At 41.0% G+C, this 20,099-nt stretch overlaps 1 protein-coding gene across 1 annotated transcript; it reads right to left on the reverse strand.

Moving 5' to 3' along the window:
* Positions 1–8,723: 8,723 nt before the first annotated feature.
* LOC109875284 (epidermal retinol dehydrogenase 2-like) lies at positions 8,724–18,608 on the reverse strand. The gene is made up of 7 exons (XM_020467583.2): positions 18,308–18,608; positions 17,570–17,901; positions 16,889–17,020; positions 16,495–16,594; positions 15,736–15,880; positions 15,222–15,347; positions 8,724–9,847 (listed from the first exon to the last, which is right to left on the reverse strand). The coding sequence occupies exons 2-7, from the start codon at positions 17,888–17,890 to the stop codon at positions 9,751–9,753; spliced, it is 921 nt and encodes a 306-aa protein (XP_020323172.2). The 5' UTR covers positions 17,891–17,901; positions 18,308–18,608; the 3' UTR covers positions 8,724–9,750.
* Between the last annotated feature and the right edge of the window lie 1,491 nt (positions 18,609–20,099).

Here is a 20,099-nt window from a genome sequence, read left to right on the forward strand (position 1 = left end):
ACCCAACGACAAGAACTCAGAGTTGGTCCAGCAGCCGTGTTCTTTGAGGTGCCGGGGCGCACGGATCTCGTGGAACAACAAATCCGCACACTTCCGTGAGAAAAAGTGTGTAAACGGCCATACTGGATAACAGAAGCCCGGAGGGCGGCGGTCCAGCGCTAAGTGACAACAATGCTAGAGATGGAGGTACTGGAAGAGTCCCACAGTGAGTGGTCTAGCCCTATAGTGCTGGTACCGAAACCGGACGGAACCGTCCGCTTCTGAAATGACTTCCGGGCCTGAACGAGGTCAGTAAATTCTACGCCTACCCCATGCCCCGGGTGGATGAACTGATCGACCGCTTGGAGAAGGCAAGATACGTCAGCAACTTGGACCTAGTGAAGGGGTACTGGCAGAGGCCTCCCGGGAGAGTACGGCCTTCTCCATCCCCCCCCCCCCCCCCCCCGGGAGAGCTATACCACCACCGAGTTCTTCCTTTTGGGCCCAGCGACCTTTCAGCGACTCATGGACCGCATCCTGCGCCCACACTGTGAGCTCGCTGCTGCTTATTTGGATGACATAATTGTGTACAGTGACAGTTGGGAGTCCCATCTCTGTAGGTTACAGGCAGTGGTGAATGCGCTAAGGGATGCAGGGCTAACTGCGATCACCCACAAGTGCAAACTGTGCTACGTGGAGTTACCTGGGATATCAAATCGGGTGGGGAAATGTGAAGACCAGGGTACACCACATACACTGGGGGTTGAGAATAATCAAGTGTTGCTGTGGACACACACCTGTTTGACCTTGCTGTTATACTGTAGGTCTACTTGTGTTATTTTTTTTTTGTCAATTCAGGTAGCATTTAATATCCTGCATTTGTGTTAACCATGGCAGACAGCATTGTAAATAAAGAGATGTGTAAAAGGATAATCAGCTTCTGTGTCTTTGGATCCTTTCTCCTTAATACATGTTTTTGTCAGCCAGGCCCATCTTTTCAAAGAAAAGCCATTTATTTCAATCTCTAGTTGAACAAAGAGTCTATTGCTTCAGTCCTTGTACAGTTTTCACTTCTTGTTACCTGGTAGATAACCACAAGGAGAATAAGATGAGGAAACAGTCCATGTAAGCCAGACCATATTTTTAAAGAAACACAATTTATTTAAATCTCCAGTTCAGTAAAATAAATAGTTTTGTTCTGGTCACAAAATAATCCCGAAACTTGCGGCAAACAGCGCCACACTCAGGCAGAAAGCTGAATGTTCTATTCTCAGCCAGGTTCATATTTTCAAACATTTGAGCAAAATACGTAGATTTGTTATGATTACAAGAAAATCCTTATAATTCAGGGAAAGAGCCCCACGGTCAGGCAGACAAATCTGGATCGCTGCGCAGTCTCATTGAAGACCTTGATCACTTTTCAAGCCTACCTGGACTAAAACCTAATTATGACAAGTGTACCATATTACGTGTTGGATCGCAAAAAAAGTGTTTTACACTACCTTGCAGTTTGCCAATAAAGTTGGCGGATTGTGAAGTAGACATTATTGGTATTCACATCTGAAAAAATATAAATGAATTTACCACAATCAATTTCAATAGAAAGTTGGTAGTAATGTATAAGATTCTGCAACCATGGAGAGGTAAATACTTGTCTATTGGAAAACTCACATCGATTAAGTCTTTGGTCCAATCACAGTTGAATTACTTACTAATAGCACTGCCTACTCCAGACAACTCGTTTTAAATCATATGAGCAAAAAACATGTTTATTTTTTAACGCTAAACCAGACAAATTAAACGTGCCTGTTTATATAATGAATGAGTTGAGGGGGCTAAAATTAAAAATTAAAGCTTTAAACCTCTCACTAAAAGCTTCACTCATACATAAATTATACTTAAAACCAAAATGGTTCTCCAGTAGATTATTAAAACAGGCTCATCCTTTGTTCAAAAATGGCCTTTTTGCCTTTATACAGATGACAACTTTTCATTTCTGACTAATTCAAATGAAATATTGTCCTTTAACAAGCCATACAAAGCTGGTTACAATTTTATTTGGTTACAGTTTTATCCTCCAGAATAGATATAACAAATATTACAACAAATAACATGGTTAAACTGAAATATACTGAAAAAAATATTTATGGAATTTTTGGGGGAATTTTTTATTATATTTCTTAATGATATAACTCCTCCATTTCTATTCATGATGTCACATATGCAGCTATCGAAATATATGGGAATATCTGATCAATCCAAATTTACAGCCAACTGATTTCAGAATTACCACAAAAATGGAGGCAAGTGGAAAAGGGAGAAGGTAGGGAGGGAACTTGTTCGCCTGCCATACATTTAAGATACAAATAAGCTGAAAGAAATTGGCATAAATAGACCAATATACCAGTTTCATTTGAGGACAAAAATGTTGACGGCAGCGTCTTACAGGTTGCAAAATAAATGGGAAGAGATTTTCGATGTAGCGATTCCATGGCACAGAGTTAATGAACGGGTACAAAAAAAACATTTGATTCAACACTTAAGAGTTTTCAATTTAAATTATTATATACAATGGGGCATATATATACATATATATATATTTCATTTAAGACATTAATAATATAACTATTTGTTCAGCACTTTGAAATGTACTGCGACAAAATTGAGAAAATGGGTTGTTTGATCTTACCATGTTCTTCCTGTACACCAATTCAGAACCGTAGGATAAATTAAGGGGGCATATGAGCAGACAATGAAAGCTCTTACAATATTTGATGATTACATTTCTCAAAAACAGGTTATCGGCAACACGTGCACCAGCAAGTTAGAACAGTAGGTGAAATTAAGAGGTGAAAATAGACCAATTTATTAGGCACATGGGCTACTAATAGCTTACTACACAACATACACTTAGTATTACTTTCTTAGCTACAGTATAGATATCTCCCTGGCATATTACATAATTTATGCAGCAGCATGCAATACATTTTTGGACCTTGTTGTGCTGTGCTCACTTGAACAGGAAGGTGGCGCGGCAGTCCTTCGTGGGCATATTTTTTCATCAAAGTCTGGCATTCTCTGGATGTATGGTGCTTTCAAGACAACTGGGAACTTGGAAGAAGAAATATTGCCAAAACATCAGTGAGCTTCAGGTCATAGCTCTTGAAAAAGACCTGAGTTCCCAATTTACAATTCCGAGTTGGATGAAAGTTCAAAAAGTATGTTCACAGTCGTAGCTCGTTTTCCCCCGAGTTCCCAGTTGTCTTGAACTCATTAAATTCAGATTTTGCAGTTCAGAGTTAACAGTTGTTTTGACCGCGACACAAATCCTGCTTCATTGACAGCATGGCCAATGTTGAATGTTTATCATTTTAAACTTTAAAATTAAGGGACTTTTTTCCGACTTGGGACCACACAGCCACTCCACTGAATAGTAGGCTAATGATTGCTTTGCAATGCTTGCAGTTAGCCACTGATTCTTTCCAAACCACTCATTGTTGAATTTGCGATTTCCAACTTGTTGTGTAATGTTTATGGCCGATGAGCACTGATACATTTTATGTATAATTTCTCTTCATATGAAAAGGATTAAAAAGGATTTGCCAGTAGATTGTCGACTTGAGTCATGATGATGACTGCTAGCTAAGATTTTGAAAGTATGATGACATAATCAGTCCAATCAAAGCTACTGTAGATATAACATGATTTGATGTAATTGTATCTGTGGCCAATGACCTTGAGCCTTATTGGATGGGCACTTCTAATGTAACTCTATGGCAGCACCCAAGGGGCTTACATTTTCGAGCTCTCCCCTTAGACTTGGTGGTGACGTAGTGTCACCATGAGTGACAGAACACTGAGCCAATCATGGTGCAACACTCTGTATTTTCTGATGGCTTGCCCCACCACCACAGAAAGCACTGAGCTAGGCTGAAACACCTGCATTTTGGAGCTTCTTTACTCAAGACAACAAAAAAGAGACCATGTTTCTATGCGGCTTTATTAACTCAATGATATATATTTTTTTTTACATGGTTTGCAAACTGAAATGTGACACGTATTAATGTCAAAATAACATGCAAAACAGGCAAGCCCCACCCAAAAAATTCTAACAATTTTTTAGAACAAATTTAGCTAAAAATGGGGGGCTCAAAACAGGTGGGGCCCCACCTGCCCTGAATGACGAGTCACCACTGGGCATACAACAATCTCAGCTCTGTAGATTTTGCTGCGAAAGAGACAGAATCAATAGATAATTTATTATAGTATTGCTCACATGTAGCTTGTTTCTGGTAAAAGGTTCAGGGATGGTTAAAAAATCACAACATGCACTTAAAATTAACCTTACAAATAACCGTGTTGGGTGATTTAGAAAGCCATAGTCAGTCAATAAATAATAATACTCATAGGAAAGGTTTTCATCTTTAGCTCACAATCTGTGGATACTATGAGATTGGAAAGGTTAAGAAATTATGTAAAACATCACAGCACAACTGACAAATATATGGCACATGGAAACCAAATGAGGGTGGTCTATGGTGATAGGTGGGATGGGCTGAGGGGTGGGATTAAAGAGTTGATGTTTGGTAATGTATTATTGTTATGTGACTGCTTTATATAAAAGTACCATGTATGTCAAATGTGTATGTAAAATGTATGTAAAATGTATGTATATGTAGCAGAAAAAAAAGAAAAAAAAGAAACATTTTGTGAGAACAATTCGTTTCCCTGGCTGATATGGCTTCTACTTAGTAATACTATCAGAGTAAATGAATAGATGACATTCACTGCTATAAACATGTCTTGGAGTGCGTCTGAAAGTGGGCGTTGCAAAATAAGTGGGTGGATCAACAGCGATGGGTGTAACATCAGTGTGTGGATCAACAGCGATGGGTGTAACATCAGTGGGTGGATCAACAGCGATGGGTGTAACATCAGTGGGTGGACCAACAGCGATGGGTGTAACATCAGTGGGTGGACCAACAGCGATGGGTGTAACATCAGTGGGTGGATCAACAGCGATGGGTGTAACATCAGTGGGTGGATCAACAGCGATGGTTGTAAAATCAGTGGGTGGACCAACAGTGATTGGTGTAACATCAGTGGGTGGATCAACAGCGATGGGTGTAACATCAGTGCTCCATTATCGATTAGTTAGATTGACTGTAGCCAGGTGCACAGCTGGTCAGCATAATGTTTACATAGTAGGTTATGAGAACTAACGTAGCAGGATAAGATCATTTACATAGCAGGTCAAGATAATAATGTGGCAGGTTAGAAGAATGAGGTTACGTTAGGAAAAAGGTTAGGCTTAACTGAAATGCAACAGTTGTCAATAATCAACTCGTCGTGAAGCCCAATCAGCCATGCAAAACAGTCCTGAGTGGGAACAGATCTGTCCAATTAGTTGATTCGCTTTCCATACACCCACTTCTGTTGATCCTCCCACTTCTGTTGACATGCCCACTTTCAGACACACTCCATGTGTGCAGTTAGCCATGACTCGAGCGATATGCATACAGTAGCTATGTTGCCAAGGCCTTCGATGCCGTTGACCATCACATTTTTATTCAAAGGATGACTGAAATATCAGGGTTCTTACAAGTGGTTTGAAAAATATATGTAAGACAGGACTCAATGTGTGACCTCTGGTGTTAAATCTAGTTTTCTGGATAGTTCAAAAGGTGTACCGCAGGGGTCGGTACTGGGACCTGCTCTCTTTACTATTTATATAAATAATATTGGTCTATCCGTTAAAACTTGTAATATGGATACTTATGTATGCCATTGCCCCAACTGTTGAACAGGCTGTTAGAGCTGCAATCTGACCTTGTTACCTTACATAAAGCCCGTGTTGGTTAAAACGTGTACTTAATGCGAGCAAGACTAAATACATGTTGTTCTTCTTGCAAGAATGTTTCAGATGGACTACATATTTATTCATTGGATGGTTCTCCCATTGATCGGGTTCCCGGCTACACATATTTGGGCATCTGCATTGACTAAGACTTAAAACATGCGGATGAGCTACACTACATTACCAAAAGTATGTGGACATCTGCTCGTCGAACATTTCATTCCAAAATCATGCATTTGGTCTCCCCTTTGCTTCTATAACAGCCTCCAGTCTTCTGGGAAGGCTTTCCACCAGATGTTGGAACATTGCTGAAGGGACTTGCTTCCATTCAGCCACAAGAGCATTAGTGAGGTCGGCACTGCTGTTGGGCGATAAGGCCTGGCTTGCGGTCTACGTTCCAATTCATCCCAAAGGTGTTTGATGGAGTTGAGGTCAGGGCTCTGTGCAGGCCAGTCAAGTTCATCCACACTGATCTCAACAAGCTATTTCTGTATGGACCTCGCTTTGTGCACGGGGGCTTTGTCGTGCTGAAACAGGAAAGGGCCTTGCCCAAACTGTTGCCACAAAGTTGGAAGCACAGAATCGTCTAGAATGTAATTGTATGCATTAAGATTTCCATTCACTGGATCTAAGGGGCCTAGCCCAAACCATGAAAAACAGCCCCAGACCATTATTCCTCCTCCACCAAACTTTAGTTGGCACTATGCATTGGGGCAGGTAGTGTTCTCCTGGCATCCGCCAAACAGAGATTCATCCATCGGACTGCCAGATGGTGAAGCGTGATTCATCACTCCAGAGAACACGTTTCCACTGCTCCAGAGTCCAATGGCGGCGAGCTTTACACCACTCCAGCCGACGCTTGGCATTGCGCATGGTGATCTTAGGTTTGTGTGCAGCTGCTCGGCCATGGAAACCTATTTCATGAAGCTCCCGACAAACATTTCTTGTGCTGATGTTTTTTTCCAGAGGCAATGTGGAACTCAGTAGTGAGTGTTGCAACTGTGGACAGAAGATTTGTATGCACTACGCGCTTCAGCACTCGATGGTCGCGTTCTGTGAGCTTGTGTAGCCTACCACTTTGCAGCTAAGCTAATATTGCTCCTAGATGTTTCCATTCACAATAACAGCACTTACAGTTGACCGGGGCAGCTCTAGCTGGGCAGAAATTTGACGAACTAACTTGTCGGAAAGGTGGCATCCTATGACGGTGCCACATTGAATGTCACTGAGCTCTTCAGTAAGGCCATTCTACTGCCAATGTTTGTCTATGGAGATTGCATGGCTGTGTGCTCGATTTTATACATCTGTCAGCAACGGGTGTGTCTGAAATAGCCAAATCCACTCATTTCAAGGGGTGTCCACATACTTTGGTATATATAGATTTAATCCCAGATTTAAAGTGGGATTATTTTTTTGAAATAGATCTTGCCTCTCCCTAAATAGCAGGACGATTGCATAGTCAACTTTCCTGCCAGATCTTGATTATGGTGAAACCATTTACCAGATTGCAGCAGCCACTACTCTTAAACCATTAGCTGCAGCTACCATAGCCCCATTATTTTTATCACTAGTGACAGTTTTACCACTGCATCCTGTATCAGAAGGTTGGCTGGTCCCCATTAAAGTCCCGTAGATCAATGAATCACTCCCTTTTTGTTTGCAAACCCCCACTACACAAGCTTCCAATTTACCTGGCTTCGTTGCGTCGTTAAACAGCTGGACGTAATGACGTCACAACAAACAACTACAGTGACGAATAAAAATGTAGTGCTTGAAGGGTTTCCATTACGCATTAATAAATTGGCGACAGCCTATGCCCTCCCAACATATCCGTTTGTGGAGTTTACAGTTACGTGATGACAAAGGTATTCAGCAAACAATTTATTCTAAAAAAGTTTCCATAATTTGTCACAATGAAGTTACACAAAATACAAATCCACCCTTGAACGGATAAAAATGTTGATCTCCGCTATATCCATTACACGTGTCGTATTTTTGTTTTGTTGTTGCCTATAGTCGCTTTAGCCAGGCAAGTCATTAGCTAGGTGTACATCCAATTTGCGACAGTTTAATGGGAATATTCTCAAATCTGCATAAAACATAGGGATTTTCCCAGTTTTTCATCAAATAGATTTATGATAGAAGGCTGCGCGTGATGACGTGGTGAACAATTTATTTAGCCTTTAAATTCCCCATGTACCGAATGAAAAGTACAAGTTACATGGTTTTCCATTGGATTTTTAATTGATGGTTGTCACAGAAACTGTTACGTTATATAGCAAATGTGTTTACTCTGGTCTTGGCAGATGCGCTCAATCCAACCGCTCGCAGATACTGTGCGGGTAGGCTATTTATGTGAAATTTTTGGATAGAAGCGAGATTAGTTGTATTTGTCAAACAGCAGCCACCCTTGATATTTATTGGAAAGTAGCATCGAGCTCACCACCCTTTGAAGTTCAAAATGTATTTAATCTGTAGCCTAAACTGCATGCTTTCCTTAGTCGTAGTGGGAGGGCCACAACATATCGTGGCGCGATTCCCAAATTTACTTCGATAGGATGGTTATTATATCAATATTTGCGCATAAAGGCATTTCCACCGCCATTTCTCGCATAAATAGTTTTACCGACACAAAACGGTCCTACCATGTCGAACGAACAAATGGTCTATTGGCGATAAAATTATTTACATCAGCCCGGTTGTGAATCTTTTCATGCGTCAAGTAGCATACTTCATCCGCATGAAATTATTTGATGGAAACGTGGTTTGACACAGGATTAGAACGGGTTCTTTCTCCACAAGATGGGGCTATGATCACGCATTGAATAATTATGCACATTCGGACCATGTTAGTGATTCTAGAAGCATGGGAGCCATTAGGGGAAAATGACCTGATAAGACAAATTTCAAACTTTATTTTTCAAGAGCAAACCTAAATAAGTACCTTTACTCTTAAGTACTTATTCAAATACCAACATTGTTACATGTAAACAATGCTATTGTGATTATTAAAATGTAAACATGACAGAAAATTTAAATAAAATGAGTTAAGTCATGCAGTCATCTCATCTTCAATGTCAAAGTAAAACATTGTACATGATTAAGCAATAAATAAATATGTCAGTAAATTCAAATGTAAAAAAAGGGTAGGTGGTCCAGTTAAGAGAATAACAGTTTGGAAAATCAGTGTTTGTTTGGTACATACTATAATTTATCATAACATTCCTATTGGTGATAGAGTAAACCATCTTCGATGGCTACTGTAGACAAACTAGTTTCTCTACTTGGCTGTTAGATTAGTACATGCACAATATGTTCTACAACACCCATGTGAACAATTACGTAATACCCAATAATGGGTGTATAAAGAAAAACACCCCCAAAAAAGTGCATCGACAATACAAACCCTTCCAATGTTGCTTCAGGCCAAAAAAGGGAAGCATTATAAAGTGTGTGTGTGTGTGTGTGTGTGGGGGGGGGGGGGGGGGGGGGGGGCAGTATCCACTGAATGATAGTGAAAAAGGAACCACATTTTGCTATTGAGCCTGTGTCAGTGTAAGGAGCCAACATACACAGCGTGAACTTCATGAAGTGACTATAACTCGTGAAAACATTTCATATTGAGTGTGTCGATCCACAAAGCACACTCAAGTCTACTTGTGTTGATGCTATGAAAATACATATTGAGGTCATACATTCGTTACATATTTAGCAGTATTTTATTACCTTATATAGCCTACACGTAGCCAGCGTCTGCCGATGTAAACTAGTACGTGGGCTTTGTCATACACTAAAATTAGTTAAATAATAATGAAATATTTAAGGGAAAAACCAAAACATGATCGGCCGTATTAATCACCTTTGAGTCTGAGACTAAATGTACTTAGTATGTGTGGTTGCTCTCGTCTTCTTCACTACGCCTCTTTCTTGACGCGTCCTTTGAAGGCATCCATAAAGTTGAACGCTCCCAAGTACATCCCCAGCAGATTCCCAGTCTTAAAGGGTAAAATCCTGTGAAGGTCAGAACAGTCAATTAGGCTAAATATTAGCAACGATCACTGCAACACACAACTTATAGCCTATGAGAACAAACTAGTGTCTGGAATTGAAAGAGTCAGAATGACTTCATTAGAACTACAGCAAGTCATTTAGACAAACTGGTAATCACAGTGGGAATAAATTAATTCTTAATTAAAAACAGAAAACAGATGAAAATCCAATAAGTTATTCAGAGCATAATAAATGCTGTTTGAATGTATTCCGGTCCAGCGACAAAACGTATTTCAAAGGGCATAACAACCCCATAACTGCACTACTAAATATGTTAATAACAAGAGAAGCCATTTCATGTCTTAGTCAGTCTAATTGGTGGTGAGTGATTATGTCTTCTATATTAGTCATGGGTGTATTGTGTTGTATTCAACATGAAGCCAACAATTCACACTCAAAGGCCTCAAGGAACAAATGTAGCCATGCAAATCGTCCCAAATTAAGACAAATCGCCAGGACCTGGCCAAATTTCTGAACGCGGTCGCGCTACCACACCCGTCACAAGGACATTTCCATAACACAAAAAGGCTTTGGTGTAGATTTAAATGTTGAGGTTGCACATAATTATATTCAGCTGCAGTACAAATCAGGTGTAGGTCTTTATAAATCTGAGTTGTCTCCAGATAAATAGAGTCTTGCCGCCCACTCAACCAGGTGCTGTTTTATCAGTGACTGAGCCGTAATTGGCATCAATGCATAAGTAGCCTTGGTGTTTACCGGTACTTGCAAGCTTATGGAGATCCAAAGACAAGGTGTTGTGAATGATATCACATTGTCTGGAACGCTTGGCAACCCAGATCAACTAAGTTGAACTGTGTGCAGTGAAAAACCATCCATTTCCCTTCTCTTTCTGACTATCTATAAAAAGACAAGCACCACTATTTCCCACTGTTGCGAACCTCAAGGCTATAAATTCCTACCGCCAGCAGAGTTTGTCGTGAATGATGTGATTTGCATCTCTGGCATTTAGCCTCCACTCAGAGGAATCCCTAGGCAAACCATGAGTTCATTTGAAATACAATAGCCAGGAATTTCTCTAATTCGGCAACCTTCCAGCTAACCATAGCCAGAAGCGGCAAGCTGTTTTCGTGGTGATCTATAAAACGCGGGGCGGCAGAGTAGCCTAGTGGTTACAGCGTTGGACTAGTACGTTCAAACCCCCGAGCTGACAAGGTACAAATCTGGCGTTCTGCCCCTGAACAGGCAGTTAACCCACTGTTCCCAGGCCGTCATTGTAAAGAAGAATGTGTTCTTACCTGACTTGCCTGGTTAAACAAAAGGTAAAAAAAAAAAAAAAATTTAAACAACCTTAGCCTACATGTGATTCAAATTTGATATGCAATTTTTTACTTTTTTTTAACACAACCACACGAGGAAACAATGCATTCAAATAATTGATGACATAAGTGATACTACACCTAATGAATGTAGTTTATAGCCTACATTTTTCATTCGTTTTATATACTCTATGCTACACTTGAGTCATTTAGCAGACACTTATTAAAAATCAGCCACACACTCTACATATTTAGCAGATGTTATTGCGTGTGTAGTGAAATGCTTATGTTCATAGATACTACTGCACTGTTGGAGCTAACAAGTCACAACAATACACACAAATCTAAAAGTTAAAAGGAGGGACTTACAGTTGGTGCATTCATTTTAATATTGCTAGGTGGGACAACCACATCACAGGCATAGAAAGTCATTTTTTTCTTAATAATAAAGCTATAAGTACAGTCAGAGTTAAGGGGGGGACAAGTGCTTTTTTAACCTCCCATTTGTTGCTTTGTTAAAGAGATGACACGCCCTAAACAGCTTTAAAAACAGGGTTGCTCATTGACTCATGCATGCGAGCACCAGATGTTCCAGACTGTGATTGTGCTGTCAATAGCCAATACGATCAAAACATTTAAACAGGTCAACATTCACAAGGCCGCGGGGCCAGACTGATTACCAGGATGTGTATTCAGCATGTGGAGACCAACTTGCAAGTGTCTTCACTGAGATTTTCAACCTCTCCCTGACCATGTCTGTAATACCTACATGTTTCAAGCAGACCACCATAGTCCCTGTGCCCAAGAAAGCAAAGGTAACCTGTCTAAATGACTACTGCCCAGTAGGACCCAAATCAGTAGCCATGAGGTTCTTTAAAAAGGCTGGTTATGGCTCACAACAACTTCATCCCAGAAACCCTAGACCCACTCCAATTCGCATACCGCCCCAACAGATGACGCAATCTCAATCGCACTCCACACTGCCCTTTCCCAGGTGGACAAAAGGAACAGCTATGTGAGAATACTGTTTATTGACTACAGCTCAGCGTTCAACACCACAGTGCCCAAAGCGCATCACTAAGCCAAGAATCTTGGGACTAAACACCTCTCTGCAGTGTGGTGCCAGGACAACAACCTCACCCTCAACGTGAGCAAGACAGAGCACGCCCCCATTCTCATCGACAGGGCTGTAGTGGAGCAAGTTGAGCGCTTGAAGTTCCTTGGTGTCCACATCGCCAACAAACTATCATGGTCCAAACACACCAAGACAGTCGTGAATAGGGCACGTCCACAACTTTACCTCTCAGGAGACTGAAAAGATTTGGCATGGGTTCAAAAAGTTTTACAGCTGCACCGTCGAGAGCATCCTGATCGTTTGCGTCACCGCCTGGTATGGCAACTGCTCGGCATCCGACCATAAGGCGCTACAGAGGATAGTGCGTACGGCCCAGTACATCACCGGGCCGTACGTACGTCATCTTTGACATTGTCAAAGACTCCAGTCACCCAAGTTAGACTGTTCTCTCTGCTACCGCACAACAAGCAGTACCGGAGTGCCAAGTCTAGGTCCAAAAGGCTCCTTAACAGTTTCTTCCCCCTAGCCATAAGACTGCTGAACAATTAATCAAATTGCCACCAGGACTATTTGCATTTTTACAATGCTGCTACTCGCCATTTTATTATCTATGCCTAGTTACTTTAACCCTACCTACACGTACAATTACCTCGACTGACCTGTACCCCCGCACATCGACTCTGTACCAGTACCCCCTGTATATAGCCTTGTTTTTACTTAGTAAATATTTTCTTAACTCTATTTCTTGAACTGCATTGCGTTGGTTAAGGGCTTGTAAGTAACCACTTCGCGGTATACATGTTGTATTCGGAGCATGTGCCAAATACAACTCGATTTTCAGGTATGTGACAGTGATTAACTGCTTATTTTCTCCCTATAAGTCCGGGTGGTATCGGACACTTGAGATGGATAACAAGATGAATACCTTGTTATCTATCAACAGGCCAATCGGTCAGTTGGAGATGATCTCAATCTCCAGATGGGGGACCAGCAAGGCCTGGTTTGCCGGAGATCAGGCTGAGCCAGGACAGACTTGTAGGTGTGCTCAGAATTGTATGTAGCTATTGCTTTTTCGGGGAAAGAGCAAGAGACATTCAACTTTGACCCAGTTGTTGCGAGCATTGTATCCTGATGTGACATCATGTTCAAAATTCCTCTGCTCAGAAATTTAACACGAGGCATTTATATTACATTTAAATTCTTATTGGAAATCTGACATCTGTCTTTTCAGACTTTCACAATAAATGAAAAATATAGGGGGTTGGGGAGGGAAATATGTTAAGTGTGTAATTCCTAATACTTTTACATTTGTTGCTTAGGTGTCTGGTTGTAAGGGGGCCAAGGACCTGAAGTCAGTGTGGCAGATGCTACCTTGCATCCTGTCAAACCGGCTTGACGTCGCCACAACTTGGACTGGTGCAGGGGATAAGGCATGTTTCAATTACTTGTTTCTAAAGATTAATTCTTCAAAGCTTTGATATAAAATAAAAAAAAGTGTTAAAGTACCTTGGTTTTTACTTGTGTAAGACCTTGTGCAATTCAAATGTAACTCAATGTTCTTTGTGTACAGGAACCATTCGTAAGAATCCTGCAACCTGGGATGCCACGGATAGGGGGGGGATCCAGATTCAGGTCACCCGTTACCTGAAAGGTGCCTCCGATCGTGAAGACGGCGCACCGGGGGGAGGGAGCTGCTACAATGAGGGTCAGCATTAAGTCTCAGCCCACCTATCCCAAAGCCAGCCTCTACCCCAAGACTTCTACACCCTACCACCCCCACCATTTATTTATATTCTGTACACAATCACTTTAGTCTACTGGACCAATGCAATGTCACAACTGCACTATGCAGATAGAATTATAATGAAAGTATATGCTGCGAACGCAGTGTAGTTATTCAGCACATGGGCGAACAATGTCCTTGCTATATGCCTATCAGCCATTTTAGATTCATCCCATTTTCTTTGGTCTGCATGTTTCTTTTGTACTTGATTTAATGTCTTATTTTCAGTATATTTAAAATGTTTATTTCATTCCTTCACTATGTAAATGTTGTTGCCATATCATTGTGAGAAGCCTGTCAAAAAATACAATTTGATTTCACTAAATGTATTACAGTACAGGCCTCCTTACTTCTAGGAAATCAAACCTTTTCTTCAAATGGACATGGCATCTAATGCATTTTAAATAATACAAATAAGTAGCGAAAGGGAGTAGGCATGCCGCAGGCTTGACGCTAAAAAATTTTAAATAATAAGCATCTTGCCTCCGACTGGCAGCTGTACTGTCGCCGGTCAGGAGAAGGGCAAGTGGGCTGCGTAAGGAAAACAGAAGTGAAAGGCATATCACGGGTGCCCTGTGAATGAAGAGATGAGCAAAAAAGCTGTTGAACAGCGCGCGACTACTCTGGAGGGACGCCGGCCTCCCGATTGCTCATTGCTAACTGGCCCACTCCCAGACAGCCCTAGCAAATTTCTTGCTTGAGAAATTGCCCGTCGCTAAGATAAAAACTGCTGCATTGGACCTTTAAAATCCCTCCCCTACATAGTCTATTGTAATCTGACCACCTCACTCCAACTTCGGCTATCCCTGGCCTGTCCTAAGAAAACATTAAAGACCCATACTAACAGTCTAGTTTGGGCCAGAAACAGTAGAGCCAAGCCGCAAAGGATGCAATGTAACATCTAGGGAAGATATTAACCATTGAAATACTTTAATCTACTTTAGGTGGGGAGGCAGGCTAGAGAACTAGACTGAGGGCAACCTACCTTAGCAATAGTAGAGGAAACAGAGGTTGTCACCAGTGGGTATGACTATACTGTGCAGTTTGAGCATGTACTGTAACCATTTCTGGGTGTTGAAATGGAGTGACAATGCGTCGTGTGTGTGTCTGGGCAGCAGATCACTCCATGCGACAAATAGCAAAAACTAGCATGTTATTTCCATAAGGAAAAGAAGAGTAAGAACATGAATGGATACTCACTTCTTCATGCCCATGAGAATATACATGCTCTTTGGGAGCAGAAGGTAGACCTGGTCAGTTAAAATGGCCTCAATGATCTTCTTTGCTACATAGTCTGGATCCAGGACAGGCACCAAGAGAGGCCACCTGTGGAGTCAATAAGGTAGCAGGTAGCCTAGTGGTTAGAGCATTGGGCCAGTAACCGAAAGGTCGCTGGATCGAAATACCCGAGCTGACAAGGTACAAATCTGTCGTTCTGCCCCTGAACAAGGCAGTTAACCCACTGTAGGCCATCACTGTAAGTATGAAATGTTCTTAACTGACTTGCCTAGTTAAATAAAATGAATATACTTATTTTTTATTTTTTAAGTTCACTACCTCATAATATAAACCACTATCAGTCCACAATTGAAAAGGTTATATACATATGCAATGTGACCCTTGGCCTTCATAGTGTGTTTATTTTGACAATAAGGAATAAAATGACAACTTTCAATGATATCCTGTATAGCACCTATTATGGCTGATAACTTACTTAGAATTGCAGCCATCGAACATGCCAGTGTTCATGAAGTGTGGACACACAATGGTAGTCTTGACACCATCCTTCCCTGTTGCCAGCAGCTCCAGAGCCACAGACTCAGCAAAGCCAATAGCAGCAAACTTGCTGGCACAGTAATCTATCAGGAGAGAAACACATGTGTTGGCATACAATAGAGCAGGATAAACAAAGTTCTCAAATCAAATTGAATTTGTCACATGATTCGTAAACAGGTGTGGACTAACAGTGAAATGCTTACTTACAGGCCCTTCCCAACAATCAGATAAAGAAAATAGAGAAATAGAAGTAAAACACTACAACAGAGGATATATAAAACAGGTCTCCACATCAAGATAATACTAACTAAATTGCACTGTCCTTGAACCATTTTCTGTAACCAAGTCAGTCTATGGAAAAGACCCTTCAGCTACAGTATATGAACAAGTTAAAAATGACGTCACCCATTCAAGGTCAATTGATAACATCTCTATCGATCAGCTCTACGGTAAGTCTCTTGATTGCATTATGTTCTACCCAGAGTTTAAGACAAAGGCAATGTTCTGCACTATGGTTAAGGGGTGTGTAGGCTTTTGTTATTGCCCCACCCCAACACACCTTATTTATCCAGTCATTAAACAATGATTAGCTTTCAGGTGTCTTGCTGCTGGACTGGAACAAAAGCCTACACACCTTTGCTCTCCAGGACCAGTATTGAGGAACATTGGATTAAGTCATGCCTAGTGGGTGATTTACCTGCTAGTCCATTGACACCAATCATACCCGCTGTGCTAGCAACACTGACCAGATGACCATGGTTGTTGGCAGTCATCGCTGGGAGGAAGGCTTTATAAGTCTAGATAAAAAAGAAATCAAATCAGGGGGAGAACTTGTACAATGAAATATGATTTTCAGTTTGTTACAGATCTGTGTTAATTTGAGGGGATGTGGGTGGAACTGCTACTACAAAGGACATAGGCCTACAATGAGGTAAAAATGTGAATGCTCCAACAAATGTATAGGCCGATTTAGGATAATACCTTCTCATTTAAATGCCTGCATTGATAAAGACAGCAAGGGAGGGAAAACCGACAAGATAGTTGTGTTGATGTCAGTGTAGCAGATGTGAGCTGTAAGCGCATTAGCTCACCCAAAAGTGTGCCATGGCGTTTACTTCAATGGTTTTCTCAATGAGGGAGTCTGGCGCGTCCATGAAATTCCTGCCTGTGACGATGCCAGCGTTGTTTATGAGAATGCTCACATCCCCCACCTCTCTCTTGACCTGAACAAAAAACATGTTTAAAACATTTGTTAACATTCAGCACACCCAGTAATTAACTTTTTGTTGTATTTTATTAACAGATACATATTGTTGCTTCCTATATCCTGCCAGCCAATTGTGGTGAGGAGGATCTTATGTGACATTGCATTGTACTAACAAGTTAAACAGGGAAGGATCCTTATGCGTGACAGAGTTTAAAACCAGTTTTAACAGTTGAGAAACATTAACTGAATAGCATGTAAGGAGTTTCATGTGGCTTTCCCTTCCCTCAGCAACAATGGACGTTTACTGAACAGAAACTCTACCTCACTTTAGGAGGGGTTGGTGAACCTCCATTTCAACTGTAGTATAATGAAACAGTTACTCACAAGGCATAGCCTGCAATTACAGGTTAATGGATGCTTGATAGACCACAAGGCAAGGTGATAATTACTCACCAATGGCTAGTATCAGTGCAGGCTTTTTTCCCCTCTTTTTTTAAACAGCAACACCAATTCAACTAAGTACAGTCTTGATTAAGGACTAGTTGATTAGAATCAGGTGGTTTACCTGGTCAGCCACTCTGTAGACTTTAGCCTTGTCACTGCAGTCACACAGGTAGTAGTGGACCCTAGTTGCCCCTTTCTCCTTCACTAGTCTTGCAGTCTCCTTCATGCCCTCCTGGTTGACATCCCACAGAACCAGAGAGACGCCCAGGCTGGCAAACTTTTCTGCCATGAGCCGGCCAATGCCGCTGCCCGCCCCCGTGATCAGGACGATTTCCCCGGTGACATTTTTCTTCTTAAATGGGATGAACAGTCTGACAAATGCCTCTATGTTGTAATAAATGGACATTACAATCAACTGAAGGGTTTCCAGCAGGAAATTCATTTTGCTGGCTCCTGGAAAGACAGTTGTCACCATTTAAAGTTCACTTCTGTTTGTATATTGGTGAAATTGTTGCATGCTGGGTTATTCGTCGATATCCTAATAAACAATAGGCCTAGTGAATAGATTGTTGCAGATGAGCGTTTTATAGCCTACCATAAACATTGCAGTTTAGTGTTCTGCTTTCGAAGTTGGCAAATGTATTTATAACTACAATCTAAAAGGACATTTTAACCGATAGTGTTAAAGGTAGCCTAGACTACTCAAATCACGCAACAAACGCAAACCATTTTTAATTCGGTGATGTAAACAAACATCCATGCTACACCGAATGATAGTACAGTACGAATAAAAAGTTTAAAAAGTCAAACTAATTTTAGTGTTTCATAACGTATAAAATTGTACCCGACGCAAACTTACCTCAATAGAACATCAGCTTCAACCTTGAATATTTTGTAACAACTCTCGCCTCCTTTCAGCACTGGGGGGGGGGGGGGGGGGGGGTCTTTAACCGATCTTTGCACTCCGTGTCAAGGCGCACAGTAATCGAAACAACAAAAACAAAAAAGACACGCAGTGAAACAGGATTTTCTCTACTTATATCTTCATTTAGAGTGATGAGCTCTTCAATTGGGTTTATCTGCACTTTCAGCATGGTTCCTCCTACTTATCCCTTCTGCAAATCACGGAGGCTAGTCCTGTTCCATTGATTTGTGCTGGAGCATGGCTAATTAATGTCACATGACACCCAACCAAAACTCGAGCTCCAGCCCGGAACGCCCTGCTGGATAATCCAGTTTGACCAGCTCAGACGGGTGACCGGTTTTTTAGTACAAACATAGTTCACTGTTTTATATGTAATGGGGGTGCTTTGGTGTGTTTGGACCCCAGGAAGAGCAGCAGCTAATGGGGATCCCTAATAAATAGAAATACTAGAATGCACAACGTCCTATTTCGAAAACCATGGTTGTGCACTTTTCCTCTTTTTACGTCATTCATAGGCAAACCTGTTAGAAAAATATACCGTTGAGCAACTACTGTCCCGTTTTAGATACGTAGGCAAATTAGGCTAACCAGCCATCTATATCTTGTATTTATCATGGCCAGATTATATTAAACTCCTTGCTCAGGCCAAACGCTACACCCATGGGTGTACATTCCTTAGTATGTAGCGAACGAAAGATAGAGCAGTAGAAGAATTCACTTTGAGTCATTAGGCAAAAATGACGTGCCTAGGGGCCTCGACCCCTTGGGGGCCCCCATTGATTTTGTTAAATCACTCAAGTATAATATGAAGTCACATAAAACATGGTAAAATGTGTAGAATTGCAGGAAACAATAAAACGTTCTCTGCTCCCAAGGTTCGGTAAAAAGCTAAGGGATGGGGCTGGAGAAATGCAACTACTCACAAACTCTTAGATAGTGCTATAGATGCTAGGACTGACCATCCATGATATCAACAATAATTGTGTTAACAATGTTTTGAGGCTATATAGTGTTTGTTTACATTTATTTTGTTTGCAAACAAAGGAGTAAAACAAGCTTATTTTGGGGTTCTAATAGAGTGCAACAGTTGAAGAACTAGGACATAGTTATATTCTTTCAGAATCAATGGGTACATATCATTCAATTATAAGTCCAAAGATGGATGTAGCACCTGCAGATTTCCCCTGTAAAACTGCAAAATAAAATGTGTATGTCTTTGAGTCCAGTATGAAGGATTTTAGATGTAGTTTCACGACCCAATGCTAACTAGCCAATGACTGGTAGTCTACAGGAACAGTTTGCATGCCAGCTGTTCCTGTTCATCTGACACTGGGGGAGTAGGTAAATGACTTCATTGCCAAAATCTCGAATTAATATGGAGGAAATTACAGTCATTGGAGCTAATTCTTAGGTGGGCAGTGGTAATTTTCAAGATGGAAAAACTGTTTCAGTGTCAACTTGAACAACCAAAACCAGATAGAAAGCATGCAGAAAAGATATTTAACAATATATATTTTTTAATACCATCTTTGAGAACTAACAATCAAATAAAAGCTAGACAGTCAGGGAGAATCAAACATTTCAAATACCGGGCATTCAGGGCATATGCCAATAGATTTTTCCATAATGTTTGAGCAGAGGAACACACCCTTAACAATAGCAAAATGCATAGAATTGCTGTATATTAGCTTAAAAACAGCTAATTAATCTTTCTGGGTAAGTCAAT

This window comes from Oncorhynchus kisutch, linkage group LG30, assembly GCF_002021735.2.
Source record: "Oncorhynchus kisutch isolate 150728-3 linkage group LG30, Okis_V2, whole genome shotgun sequence".
NCBI classification, from domain to species: domain Eukaryota; kingdom Metazoa; phylum Chordata; class Actinopteri; order Salmoniformes; family Salmonidae; genus Oncorhynchus; species Oncorhynchus kisutch.